Source organism: Protopterus annectens, chromosome 2.part1 (assembly GCF_019279795.1).
Source record: "Protopterus annectens isolate FY-2018-M chromosome 2.part1, PAN1.0, whole genome shotgun sequence".
Classification (NCBI taxonomy): domain Eukaryota; kingdom Metazoa; phylum Chordata; order Ceratodontiformes; family Protopteridae; genus Protopterus; species Protopterus annectens.
The window spans coordinates 579,367,168-579,382,246 of NC_056729.1; the positions used below are offsets into that span (position 1 = coordinate 579,367,168).

The 15,079-nt window shown below is 37.9% G+C and overlaps 1 protein-coding gene across 2 annotated transcripts in view; it reads left to right on the forward strand.

Annotated features, from left to right (window-relative positions):
• Positions 1 to 15,079, forward strand: part of KHK (ketohexokinase) — a 678,771-nt gene that overhangs the window by 430,060 nt on the left and 233,632 nt on the right. For both annotated transcript variants that reach the window (XM_044062352.1, XM_044062353.1), the window contains exon 4: positions 1,379 to 1,451. In XM_044062352.1, the coding sequence (XP_043918287.1) occupies positions 1,379 to 1,451 (73 nt within the window). The remainder of the gene's footprint in view (positions 1 to 1,378; positions 1,452 to 15,079) is intronic.

Below are 15,079 nucleotides of genomic sequence, written 5' to 3' on the forward strand. Positions count from 1 at the left end.
GACATATTCTCAGTTACAGACGTTGTACATCACATATAATCTTCTATACTGTCATTATCAATTGAACATTACATAGCTTATTCAGTTCCTGCCTTCCCTTAAGCATCATTCCTCCTCCACAACGTTATTCTGCATGTATTCCCACAGTTCTCATTTTTTTCTATGTAATTTGCTCCTGCACTTTTCTAGAGATCCCACTTCCAGTTCTTTTCTCTCTGTTACTATATTCACTTCTTGTAGTATGGTTGGTTTAGACATTGATATCCATTCTTAAATTTATTGATGTTGTATAGTTAAAATGTGCGCCACCCTGGAGCTGATGTCTCTGGAACTATAGTACTGTTGCATAGAGCTACTTTCCTTTGGTACTAGCTGAAGCATTGCATTATTGATATTTGATAACTCCTTGAACCTTTTGTTTTTCACTTGCTCAGCTGATCCATTGCTAAAAAGTAGGCCCATCTGGAATTCCTTCTCCTAAACTGCATTTAGACTGCATTTTCTAGCAATAAATGCAAAGTGCTGCTCCAGTAGCCACATATGTAGTTCCTTTGAATCACACTCATGATGTTAGTTTTCACCATCCCACATTCATATTGTCTACAGCCAGATTTCCTTGTTTGTTACTTGATTTATTTTATTTCCCAATTGTTTGCAGGGAAAGCCTGACTAGGATACCATCCCATTTTCAGCAGAGGCCAAGGGAGAAAAGCTCCACATTAATATATGATTACACAGCCTAATACAGCTGAACACCATCTTAACTAAGTAAAAATTTAACATCCAGCTCATACATTGTGACCTACACATATAATGGTACAAATATTTGGACAGCTGTAACAAGTTTAAGATAAGTTGACAAGTGGTTTCTACTGTAATGTGCCAAAATGTCCTGGAACCAGAGGCAGACACATTGGCATCCTACTGGCCACTTGTTAAGAGAATGTGTCCCTCATAACTTCATTACCTGCTTTTCCAGCATAGTACAAAGCCATACATTATGACGACGGAGAACTAGTGCATGTAGTGACCATGGTACAGAGAAAGTAGCTAGGTGCAGCATGAGTATTAAAGAAACAAGCTCTGCATACGTTGTTCAGGAGTTTTTAAGTGATAATAATGGTTGATCATGTGATAGAGGCTCTGGATGAAGTGAAGTGCTGTTTAAATGAAAATGAAGTTAGAAATGCAATAATCTGCAATGTAGTTGTTTCTAGTCCTTTCCGTAGACTTGTTCTGCATCTGCTGTGAAAAGATGTCAAACAGAAACCTGACAAGAATAAACCTGAATTTGAATGTGCTGTATGACTTTCTGGGGCTGCTTGTTAGACCGATTGTGAGCTGAGGACTGCAATTCATTATGATGTTTCACATTCAGGAACCTCCCAGATGTAACAGCTGAAGATTTCGAAAAGGTGAACCTCTCCAACTACAAGTGGATTCACTGGGAGGTAAGTGCAGTTTCCTGATGTTTATTTTTGAATGACAAATGCTTACTGTCTCTAATTATTTTATCAATTCTTAGATGATTTAGCTGCTTCCTATATTTATTGGCATTGACCCCGTAACCTTTAAGTTGATTTTGATTATTTTTGTCTAAGCCTACTTCTCCTCCTAGATGGCATGATGTTTGTGTTCTTTTTTGAGCTTTTTATCTTGGTAGCATGTGCTCTTCCCGACAGTGAAAGCTGCTTCACTTTGTATAAAATACACTTCAGCAGAGTGGTATGTCCCCAGAAACAAAGGACTCCAGGTAAGCCTTGGAATACAGATACAGGTGTGAAGAGAGAATAAGAGCTGCTTTGATGCTAAGGATATTCTAGTTTATAGCCGTATTCTTTCATATTAAGTATCGTATCGAGACATTAAAATATTGAATGTGTTAAAATAAGTAATATACATAAGACACGGTTAATGTTTGCATGTAATCCAATAAAGTATACAGTCTACATACAGCTGTCACGATATCCTGTTGTATTTCAGTGGTTATCAGTTTTTGCGACTGTTATTGATATATAATTTTGGGAATACGAGCTCTACAGGGCTAAAATAGAAGCAGGATAAGATCTTTTTTAGAATCAAAACTGTAGCACCAGATTTCAGTTATTGGGGAATCACAGATACAACATTAGTGTTTTGTATAATTTCCAAGGATATTCTTGTCTGTTTTTATAACTAAGCATTGTATTATGCATGCTTTTTAAATAGATTCATGTCTGCATAACATATGAATTTTACAGTTTGCTTCAGGGCTTTGCATGTTGCACCCACATAAATAAAGCAGTCCTATTTGCACTCTTTTAGAGTGCAAACACTACATTCCACCCCTGAACTGTTTCAAAAGAAAGTAGCAGGAGATGTTACTTAATATTAGTTATTGATGTATCAGTTGTAGATACACATGCTATCTAACTGGGGTTAGCATTGCTCTCTTTAAATCAGTGCCGACCCAAATATTGTATCGCCACAACTTTTAAGTGGGAGCATACATTATACCTATATGGCTTCATATTATTGCCAATAATTTTCATTATTCATTATTACTTGCATTTTGATAATTACGAATGAACCACCCTTCCCATTCATAAATTTAGCCTTTTGGGAATTCTTGGATACTCAGGGCAGTGCCTTTAAGGTCTTACTGGGTCTGGCAGATTGTCCTGGGTAGTTAGAAAAATATTTGTAAAATAAAGCCCTAAAGATTACAAACTAGATGTGCTTCTGTCTGTAGAGCCTGGCTAATGTGTAGTCTTATTTGTAGGAAAACTGGACATTTTCAGGGTTTGAAGGGGACCAGCTCATGCCTAAGGATGTGTAAAGACATGGAATTTTATCACCATAACGGTTGAGAAACCATTAATAATTGCAGATATACAGATGTATTAGGCAAGAGAAACTGAATGCTCACCATCTTTGTATTATGTTTGAGCCCATATTGCAGTTAGGATAGAAAGTCTGAGTTTAAAGTATTAAAAAAACTTTCTTGATTGTGTATCTTTAAATACTTAATCTTCTCCCCTTTTGCCATGTGCATTACACTCCTACGTATCAGTAAATGCATAACAGAAGACTTAAGGAGGACAAAATTAAAGCCTATATTAGGACATAAATGGGAAAGGCCATGACAGTTGACTAAAAGGGAAAAGTAAGGTAATTTGTGTAAATGAAAACTAAAATAGCACAGGAGTACAAAGTAAGTAAGAGTTTAAAGCAGAGGCTAAGTAACTGTGTGTGTGTGTGTGTGGCAAATATTTTCACTGAATTTTAAATGAGAGAAGTAATTAACTTCTAAGAGTTCTGCAGTATGAAATAACCCCACTAATTGAATAGCTGCCTGAACTACCGTGCTAAAAAAATTGAGCAAATATTTAAAAAAAAAAAGTTGAGTGCTAGTTGGTGATAATTATAGCTACAATATGGGATCAGAAAGGAATCAAGGAGTTATGGAATTTAAAAGGAAGGTGAGTTTATAATTTCTTTCTTGCATTTATATAGTCTTGAGGAAGATAAACCTTTTTACATTTATTGTATATTACTATGAAGGATGGGGTAATACTAAAAGTGACAGGATAAAGGATGGAGGGACAGCTAAAATGAATAACAGAAGACTTAAGGAGGACAAAATTAAAGCCTATATTAGGACATAAATGGGAAAGGCCATGACAGTTGACTAAAAGGGAAAAGTAAGGTCATTTGTGTAAATGAAAACTAAAATAGCACAGGAGTACAAAGTAAGTAAATGGATTAGATAAGGAAGGATATCCCATCCTATTTTAAGTGAAAGAAAGGTGAATTCATGCTGCTTAGGAAAGAGACAGCAAGAGTAGGATTGCTTCAAGAAGTGAAAGTTTGAACAGAGAATGTTTAATTTTACACTGGTGAACAGAAAGCATTCACACGAACAAACGACTAATGTTGGTAAGAAGAGCAGCAGTTTAAAAATGTAAGATTTATAAATCCAGTAAGTATCTCTTTATGGGCCATGAGAAACTGCAGAATCATAAACTGTGGGAAGAGAAAAAGCAAGGTAGTCTTGGCATTAATTCCCTTAGAAACTGAAAGCACAAAAATGTAGAAAAATATGCAGAACTACTATACTGAGAAGGAGGACTTCGGGGCATTTATCTCTCTTACTGAGACCTTTTTTGTGCCGTGCTAATAAAGAAAAATGTTGAAATGTGTGCACCTTTTGAACTGTTACTGTTGAAAAGTATTGAATTCCTACTGTTCTGTTGAAACATATTGAAATTTTAAACCGTTTGCTGGTGGATTTAGTTTCAGTACATGCAGGAAGTGCTGAATTCCTGAACTGATATTAGAGTGTTGGAAGTCTGAAATGTTGCTATGCTGCAGTACTAAATAGCCTAGTAAACACCTATGAACCTAACAACAACAAGGGCCTTTTTAAGCTTAGCCATGCATCCCAAATATCTGACAAGTTCTAATACCCTTGATAAGTGTAAGCATCGGCCTAAGAGATTAACTATTTAAAGGTTACCTGTGTCCATTAGAGACATAGGTGCCAAACCAGAGATGAATTTCCGGTTTCCCATACAATTGTCCAAGTTGTGCTTGAATTGGGTCAGGGAGTAACTCTGCTTCACATGGATGGGGATCCTGTTCCATAGAAGGGGTAGTCTCTGTGATACATACCTGTCTCTCCAGCAACTCCCATTTATATCACAGGTAATGTTTAAGTCTTTAGAATGGGTAATTCTGGTGCTGTTTGTTTTGCGGATATGCAGGAGGTCCATCAGAGTGGGCTCTGACAATGTCTTGTTTGCCAGACACCCCACAACAGCCTGTAGGAGACAGAATACATGGATAGAGCCTTGAGACAGTCTGCGTAGGACATTTTACTTATGCTCTGTATTCTTTTAATGAGGAATCTCTGTAGATGTTCCAGTTGGATATGCCTGGTTAAGTACATACCAAAGGGGGGCATTGTACTCCATGATAACATAGGTCTGATGAATGCCAAATACAGTTGAACAATGACTTCCTTTGACCTAAATGCCATACATTTGTTTACAAGTTGCACAACATAGAATGATTTTCTCACTACTGTAGAGATGTTACAAAGATATGCATCTGGAGCGTTTTCTTCCCGGGCCTCTGCTGAAAATTGGCTTTGTTCTAAGTCGGATTTTCCCAGTTAACAAATGTTAAATAAAATAAAAAATAAAACGTTATGGTCAAAGGCTAAATTACTGTCTGTGTCCCCAAATCCCTGACTATTGCATCAACTCTTAGTGGTGTGTTGTCTATAGGATAGTTATCAGGGTTAGATGATTTCCTAAAGGATACTATTATGCATTTCTTGGTATTTAGTTTTAGTCCATGGCTCTAGCATCAATTGTTTGTGTATATCAGCCCTTCCGGGAGAATATTTGTATCGGTGGGCGATTCAGTGACCGCTCCTAATTTGCAATCATTTACAAATTTAGTCAGCCAGAGGCCACTGACATTCACCTTGACTTCAGAGAAATGAATGCCTAAAAGGAGTGGTCCCAGGACTGATCCCTGTGGGACTCTGCTTGTGACTGCCCTTTTTGTAGAGGTGGACTCCCCAATTCTAACTTCCTGGATCTTGTCTGAGAGCCAGCTGGCTATCCACAAGCTTACATAAGGGTTTGTACCTAACCTCTTCAGTTTGCCAATAATGCCCAAGTGGGATATTGTGCCAATTGCCTTGCCCAGGGCAAGGTAGGCAATGTGAACCATTTTGCACATATCTACTGCTTTGGTGACCTTCTCAAAGAAGTCCACCAGGTTGAGTAGGCATGACCTGCCCTTGATTAAATCAAATTGGGTTGGGTCCAGTGTATGGAGGCTTCCTAAGTCATTATTAATCATTTTCATGGCTTTACATATGAGGTTAGTGAGACTTATGAGTCTGTAGTTTCCACTGTCTGTAGATGGCCCACCTTTGTGCAGAGGGACGACTGTTGCTGTTCTCCATTCATGAGGCACAAAGCATATTTGGAGGCTACAGTTAAATAGCAGTTCCAGACGATTTGATAGATCATGTTTCATGCTATTTAGAAGGCATGATGGGATATTGTCTGGACCCATTGATGCAGTGTTCTGGGCCTTAAAGACAGCATTAAGGACCTGTTCTCTAGTGATAGCAGTGGGAGTTGTATTTTATGGTATTTCCTGAGGGTGGAGTTAGGAACTAAACTAAATTTCTGAACTTCTGATGCTGAAAATTGTTGAAATGTTAAACTTCTTGCATAGTTATTCGTAAGTACTGAAATTCTAAACTGTTGCTTTTGAAAAGACGTCTTGAAATCTTAAACTGTTGCTGGTGTACTTCTACTTGCGTTTCAGCATGTGTAAGGCGTGCTGGGAATATGTTTGCTTTTTTTAGACTTTTGTATATGTAATTGACCAACAAGGAAAGGAAAAAAAATCTTTATTCTCTTTAGAAAATAAAGTTTTGTAAACAGACTTTTGTCAGTTAATCTTTGAATATGTTCATTTTATTTAAGACAACTTTCTTCCTGGAAATGTAGCTTGACAGTTTTATGTGTCAGAAGTGGGATTTGGCTGTACTAGGTAACCATGGCAACAAAGCCTGTGCCAAGAGGAAAAGCAAGTGTCAAAATGCATTGACCAGAGCAGTGTTGGCAGTGCTTAAACCGGGATCTCTGACATGATTGACGTGAGTGCTGTGTAAGGGCTGTCACATTTTGCCAAAGGCCACATTTAATCAAGTAATTAATTTACAATTTATTAATTGTAACAAACTACCCTTGCCTTATGTTGCTGAGTTGTGGTCTTATCATTAAAGGCACTTTTTCATTGCAGTCTGCAGGCAGGAGGATGTCTTATGAGACTTGGTATCGCAATGTTGTTATGGTCTGTGTACTGAGTCTGCCTTGTAAACTCTGTGAATCAAGGACACTTTATTTTTCAGTTGTCCAGATGGAAGGTGCCACAATTTGGAATAACATGTTCAGTAAAAACTGAGATCCTAATGAAATTTGTCAGGTCAGGTCAGAGCACTCATTCAGCAACTTGTATTTCTTCTTGTATTTGCTACTTATAAGTTTCCTTCGCTGTCCTATACTCCTTTTTAACTTTATTTGTAGATGCTGTGAAAGTTAGAGCAGAATTGTAATGACTGAAAATTACACTTGTCAAGCACAGGTATAATTTTAGGACCAGAACAGTTTCTTAAACATGGTGCTATATGTTCTGGTCCATACATTAAAACACTGCTACAGTAATCAGACTTCCAAATTCTGATCTGTGAGTGCACTTTGCCCATTTTCACTAAAAGACATGTTTAACTCCTCCACCAAGGAACTGTGTGCTTATAAGTGGAAGAAGTTATTGTGTGACAGCGGCAGTCTGTGCAGTCACAATTTGGTGTTGCATGTCTTCACACTATTGTAAGTGACTGTAATTGGAGCCCTGAAGCTTCAGATTAAAGGCGTTCAGTTTGTGTGTGTCTTTAAGCTGAGGAAAATCCATGCTGTGTCCTCCACCACTCAAAAATGTTATTTTTGATCTCTGTACTAAAAACATAATCAGCACATTTCTCCTACTTGGCTTGTATACCTCTGTAAAGTAGAGAATGTCCCCATAATTAGAATCAGTCTCTCCTACAAATCCATGAAGCTGCTGATAATGCTAGTCTCTGGAATGGATGTAATTTATGCAGTTAATTAAGAATTACAGAATGTAAGAAGTTACTGCAAAGAGCTTGCTGGTGAATGGTGTGGAGCAGAGCTGTGGGGCTTCATGTTTTTCTGCTCTTGCTTCCTGTGTAGTAGTGTTGCAACACAACTTTTCCTTCCTGTTATTCACTTGGCACCATACCAGTTTACCTATACCATGAGAAACCTGTGCTTTCATATGCTTGCCTCTGCCTGTGTGAAGCAGTGAAAGTTAAGGACTTCTTCACAACCTCAAAATTGTCATGTTCCCTCTTGACAAAACTTTCCAGTTCTGCACTGTTACTGATGTCATTGCTCTCAATGGATGCCATAGAGTAAGCACTGAATGTTATACCTTTTTGACATAACACATCAGAGATGTCAGCTGATAGCTCATTTATCATCCCACTGAGCAACAGTGTTTGTGGACAAACTAAGCGAACAAGTCCTTCTCTAGGCATGCAATGTCATCCATCTTAACTGTGCAATCTTTCACAAATTTACCCTCTAGTAATGACTTGCCATCTTCAGCTGTCCTTTTTTTTACACTTCTTATCTTTTCCAAGATGCTGCACAGTGTTCCTTTTTGATTTTGCGGAACATGTTTTGCTGTACAAGCAGACTAGTCTTTCTTTTTTGTTTGTTTTAAAAACTTATTAACTCCATATAGGTCTAGCCACCCAGCAGTGTAAACCTTGGCTCGCGATGATTGTCACTGCGAAAGTGAAACCCCGACCTCATGGGCAAAACGGGAAAAGGGGTTGAGGATGGATGGATGGATGGAAGGATGGATTAACAACATAAGCCCTGTTACATTCACATGCAGTCCTCATGCATGGTGCACCATATCTCCTCATCGGTAGCTACTTCATTCCCTGCCCTAGCAAGTTTCCCTTTGAATCTACCCTCTTAATTTTTTGGTATGATTTTCACTCTTGTAGTGTTCTAATTCTTGTTTCCACTGCTTTTTTCATTTTCCCTCCCCTTCTTTCCTCACTCCAGTCAGTTTTGCCATCTTCATCCCATGTCCAGAAACCCCTTATGTAATTCATGCTCCCATATTGTTTTTGTTACCTTCTGCTTTTGACTGTTGATTGTTTTAACTTTGATGCCCAACAGTCTGATAACGTTCATTTCTCTCTAGTTCCAGTGCACTCTTCTTTCTGTATGCCTCATTTACAGAATACCCAAGTATGCTCGACTTTTTTTTTCTGAAATATCTCTCCTCAAATATCTTGTACCTGCTACCAGATTTATTGTGCCCACCCAAAGACCCAGAACATATGTATCGTTTTTTCTTCCTCTTGACACCACCAGTATCAGTTGTCCTCCTTCATTTACCAATCTCATGGAGAATAGATAGCATCTATACTGTATTCTCAGGTTTGATCTGCTCCATGTATTTTCTGTATGTGCCCTGCTTCCTGAAATGTCTTTTGTCAATATCTTGCAGCTCCCTTACATCTTTTCTCCCTTTCCCAATTATTATTCATTCTCTCTTTAACAATGTCAGTTGTTTCCCTTAGTGCATAATAGATATGTTTGTTTCATTGCCTTCCTAACCACTTCCATTTCCTCCAAAGTGCAATACTGTCTCATTTTGCCATCCCTTCCTGCCTGTTCCCTTCTCCTGTTGCCCTGTCTTTGTATTAATTTTTCAGGCCTCCCTGAGTACTAAGTAGATGTTTTTTCCTATTACTATTGCAGTATTCTTCACTGACAGAATCTCCTGCCAAAGATAGCCCAATGTTTGGCCAGTATACCAACACCTTTTGATTTTATAGGCTCATGTATGTCACATGTATGCTCCTAAAGTACGGCAAAGGACATAAAGGTGATATACACCATTATCAGACATTGGTCTGAACATCTTCTGCTGTGCTGTTTACCAAGTCATCTTCAGATGTGTCCCATTGGGGCTTCTTTATTTTTTCTCAATATTGTTGTTACTTGTGTTCATGTCATCCAAGAAGGTTAAATGTCAGCATGGTAGGCAGATTCCCCATAAATGAAAGCACACAATCCTCTCTAAGCACAAAACTGTCAGTGAAAAAAAATCTTAGAACAGCAAATGTAGAAAAACCACCGACAGTACCACAGCTAGGAAATTTATTGAAGATAGCAAACATAATTAAAATAAAATAAATTAAAATCTTTCATGAAACTCACAATACAAAGATGTTAGCACTTTCAGGGATCTACCCCATTCATCAGACAACTGTTAAACATCCCACAATTCCTTAAATACCTTAAAACAGCCACACAATATTTCAAAATTTCTAAAAATTCTATTTGTTCAATGTGAGATAAGAAAACCAATACATCTATAAAAAAAATTTGTGCCAGAAACCACATAGTCCCTATACAAACTAATAATTGTGTTAAATCATATGTATGGAAAAAATATATAAAAAATATATGTGTATATAGGTATATATACATATATATATAAAAATGTGTATATAAGGGGTGTATGCATAGAAAAAATATATACTATAAAAATAAACTAGCATATAGAATACATGGCATTGATATATAAGTGTGTATGTATTTCTAACTAAAATACATAATATAAAATACAATGATACATAAATAAATAAAATATGTCCATATAGTCTATATACCATTGGGAATAGTCAATGCTTCAATGGTCAGGCTTTTAAAAAAGGTTTAAGCGACACCATTTGATTCAAACCTGGGGGTTTGTCAGCATTAAAACGTATAATCCATTTCTGTTCGGCAGCTTCTGTATCGTTTGACAAATTGCCCCATCTCTGTTTCTCTGGCAGAATCTGCAGAACTAGGAATTTATAGTTATGTTCGTGTCCTGTACTCATACTGTGCATAGCAATTGCACTATTTTCTTTACAGTTTCTGATGTCTCTATAGTGTTCTAGGATTCTATCCTTCAAACGTCTATTGGTCTTGCCTATATAGAAACTGAAACATACTACACAGTAGGCAAAATAGACCACATTTGATGTAGTGCAGTCAGCATAAAGATTGCTACTGTGGCTGAACTTCCTAAAGGAATGCGAGAAAGTCCTACCATTGTGAATATACTTACAGGCTGCACAATACCTACACATATATGTACCCAATCTATCAGATCTACTAGTAGTGTTAATTGTGGCACTTCTATAACACAATTCACGTCTCAGTGTTCTGTTATTCCTAAAGGTAAAACTTGGCCTAGGCCCAATGATGCCTTGTAGGCTCTCAATGGTGGAGAGAATGCCCCAATTTTTAGTGACATCACATACTACATTTATATTGCTTGCAAAAGTTAGTGGCATCCTGAGTGTATTATCAGTGCCACTATACCTGTGTGTGACCACATCACGGTCAACAACGTGACTATTCACTTCACTTGCAATGCGTGTGTCAAAACAGGGTCTGCATCTGCCCACCCTGTTACTCCAACCATCTGAGATGCATCTATCTAGAATTCTCGCATCATAGCCCCTATCTAAAAACTCTAATTTGAGCTGGTGTAATGCTTTCTGTAATTCATCATCATCATTAAATAGTCGCATGATCCTATAAACTTGACCTTTAATGATGTTAACCTTAGTATGATTAGGATGCATACTAGTACTATGAAGGAACGTATTTTTCCTGACATGTTTCCTATATAGGCTAGTTTTTATATGGTTCAGGTCATCTCTCCTCACTTTGAGGTCTAAAAAATCAATTTCGGTGGTAGAATACTTAGAACTAAATCTAAGAAAATTAGTGGCATTACTGAGATGAGTAAAAAATGCATTCAGCTCTGACTCTGAACCACTCCACAATAGAAAAATATCATCCACAAACCTGACGTACCAGTCAGTGTACTTGCCATAGATACTGTTAGTCAGTACATATGTGCGTTCCCATTGAACCAAAGAAAGGTTGGCGTAGCTATTGGCACAAGCTGTGCCCATAGCCACGCCAACCCTCTGTAGGTATTTCTGTTGTTGAAACAAAAAAACATTGTTGGTCAACACTATATCCAGCAGAGCACAAATGAGGTCACCTTTGTTCTTACTGAAATCAACACTGTGGAGTAATTCCCTTATACTCTCAATCCCCCACTCATTGGGGATTACAGTAAACAATGATTCTATGTCCATCATAACTAGAAAACAGCAGTGGTCTGTATCAATCTCTGCCCATTTCAACTTAAGGGTTTCAAGAAAAACCTTAGAATCTCTTAACACACTCTCACAATTAAATAAAAGTGGATGTAAACTCTTTTCAATAAAAACAGAGAGCGGTTCCATAACCCATCCTTTACCAGAGACTATGGGGCGCATAGGCAGTACTAATAGATTCTTGTGTATCTTGGGTAATCCATATACCTCAGGAATAGTGGGATTACTGACTGAAAAATACTCAAACAACTCTTCATTAATCATGCCAGTAATTAACAAATCAAAAAGGAAACCTTATCAATGACACTTTTTACAATATTGTTTGACATGGTCTGATAGGTGGAGTCATCATTCAATAATCGCAACATTTGTTCTAAATATAATTGTTTGTCCAGTACGACAATCCCCCCCTCCCTTATCAGCAGGTCTTATCTCAATAGAATGCATTTGTTTTAATTCCACCATAGCATGATATTCACCTCTACTTAAATTATGAAATATATTGAAATTGTGATTATTACTAACATCCAACATTTCCCTTAATTGTTTATCACGTACATCAATAAAGGTGTCAGTGACCGCATTACTTGGTGGAATAAATGTGCTAGGTTTTTTAAACGTATTCACGGTCATTTGAGGACCATTACCAAAAATAGTTTTCAGTGTTAAGGTCCGACCAAAAAGTTTAAGGTCTTTAATTGCTTCTGTGATGTCAGCCTTCCTCGCTGGAACAAAATTTAGCCCTTTATTCAATAGTCTCACCTGGGTTTCTGTCAGGTAATGAGATGAGATGTTGAAAATTAGACCTTCCTGAATCTTTTCCTGTCCTGCCTCTCTGCACTCAGCGGTCTCCGTTGACTGCGATTCATCGAACGTCCTCTGATGGGCAGGGGATCCTGTAGTAAAAAAACGATTCACATTATCAGCTGAAAGAATTTCCATTAACAAACCATTTGCAGGTGTCTGCAGACTTCTAGTATCTTTACGTTTAACCACTAGGGTATCGTTGCTGTCGGGTAGCAATTTATTTGCTTTAAAACTAGCTACTGGCCTCGCAGATCCTTCTGTAACACTAGTGTAACTGTTAGATACATTGCTGCTTCCTGCATGCAATGAATGAGTCAAAGTGGGTGTGTCACCTATACCTTCGTTCAAAATAAGGTTGTCATGACTTTGAGTATGTAGAGGTTCTGATTGGATCGCCCGAGCTGTCTGTCTCGTATCACTCCTAGGGGGGTGTTCCCTAGCCCATGAAAATACATTCCCCCGCTGAAAATCATTATAATCCCTATTCAATTTACATGTTTTGACTGATTAAAGTCTTTTCTCGTAATTCAATATATTTTCATGTAGAGTTTCAAGTTTATTTCGTACTAATTGTGCGGGATAGTTGTCCATGATGTTACCATAAATGGTATTGACATCCTTAGCTAATTCATGTTCTTGTGGGTGAAAAAATTCAATTAGTAGATGCAGATACTTAGAGCTACATTCTAGGTTAATAACCTGCTAGCGCCTTAAAAGTTCTGGATAGACTTGCCCATACGTGGGCATAGTTAACACACGTAACCCTCTAGGAATAAGGTTTTGCTGTAGATGTGCCTCAAGGTGGAAACGTTGCCACTGGAGTCGTTTATACTTATAAAGCTTATACTCCAGGTCTCTGTATACAGTATTAAAATCATTAAACTGTTCAAAACTGTTATCATTAGCTGCATCCGATATCCTTAACCCTACATTCAATAAGGGAATCACATTTGTTGATAGAAGCCCATTCAGGCGTTCTGTTGAAAAAGTCTTAAAATCATTATTAGAATTTGCATCGCTATTCAGCTCAATTGCAATAGTCACAGTATTCCCTTCTGCCATGTTGCATTGGAGAGGAGAAAAAAGTATAAATGAAAGCAAACAAAACTGTCAGTGAAAAAATCTTGGAACAGCAAATATAGAAAAACCACCGACAGTACCACAGCTAGGAAATTTATTGAATTTGATTTAACACAACTATTAGTTTGTATAGGGACTATGTGAAATGTGGTTTCTGGCACAAATGTTTTTTATAGATGTATTGGTTTTCTTATCTCACATTGAACGCATAGAATTTTTAGAAATTTTGAAATATCATGTGACTGTTTTAAGGTATTTAAGGAATTGTGGGATTTTTTTAACAGTTGTCTGATGGGGTAGATCCCTGAAAGCGCTAACATCTTTGTATTGTGAGTTTCATGAAAGATTTTAATTTATTTTATTTTATTTTATTGATGTTTCCTATCTTCAATAAATTTCCTAGCAGTGGTACTGTCAGTGGTTTTTCTACATTTGCTGTTCCAAGATTCCCCATAAAGACCATCACAGCCAGTGTTTTTTTTTGGCTGAGGTGCCTTGCACAACAATATGCAGTGCTCTCCCTGTCAATTCTTTGTCCCTAAGACCCCTCCATAGTTGCTTATCTTCGCTGTCCATATACTTTGAGAACCAACATATCAGATTGTTGGCTCAGGGTGCTGTGGTGAAATTCTCCCTTCTTGAGGGACAGACATCCTTCAAGAAGAAGGTCAAGAAGTCTAGACCCGATTCGTTTGCTGTACAACCTCCACCAGATGTCTCTGTAAGAACTATTGAAAGCTCTAAAGAATGTCTGGTGCTTGGATTGGATTCCTGTGCCACAACCCAGTCGAAGGCCAGCATGGATATGAGTTCTCGCACATCCTCTGAGGCTTTTCAAATGTCTGCTCCAGACATTGAGAGAGAACAATAGCTGATTATTTCTGAGGGTCCGAGAGAGAGATTCCTCAAATCTTAGTCCTGGAAGAGATTTCTACTATGATCATAAGGGATTGAACCACTAGGGGTTGTTAGTGCAGACGTCCCCACTTAAGAAAAAACAAAAGAGCAACCACTCTACCTCTGTTGCTAAAGATCCCCATTGTGAATGTCAAGATTTTATTCAAGGCTTATTTAATGCCCTGATAACCTTGAAGCCTCCTCAGGGGGTGCCAGTCCCTGCTTCTTCCTAGTCTTCCACAGCTGTTAAGAGGAGAAGGGCACTAGATTCCTCAGATGAGGACCTCGATTCTGGGGAGGAATCCCTTGCATGCTCCTTTTATATTCCTGCTCCTCTGGACTGTGGCTCAGAAGAAGAGCATTCTATGAGCCCAGATCCCCCCTTGAAAGAATTATCCCATGGGGATACTATTGCTCACATGATGGAGTACTTTAAATGGGATTGCTGCCAGGTCTCTGACATCCAAAAGAGATATGAGCTTCTACAAATGC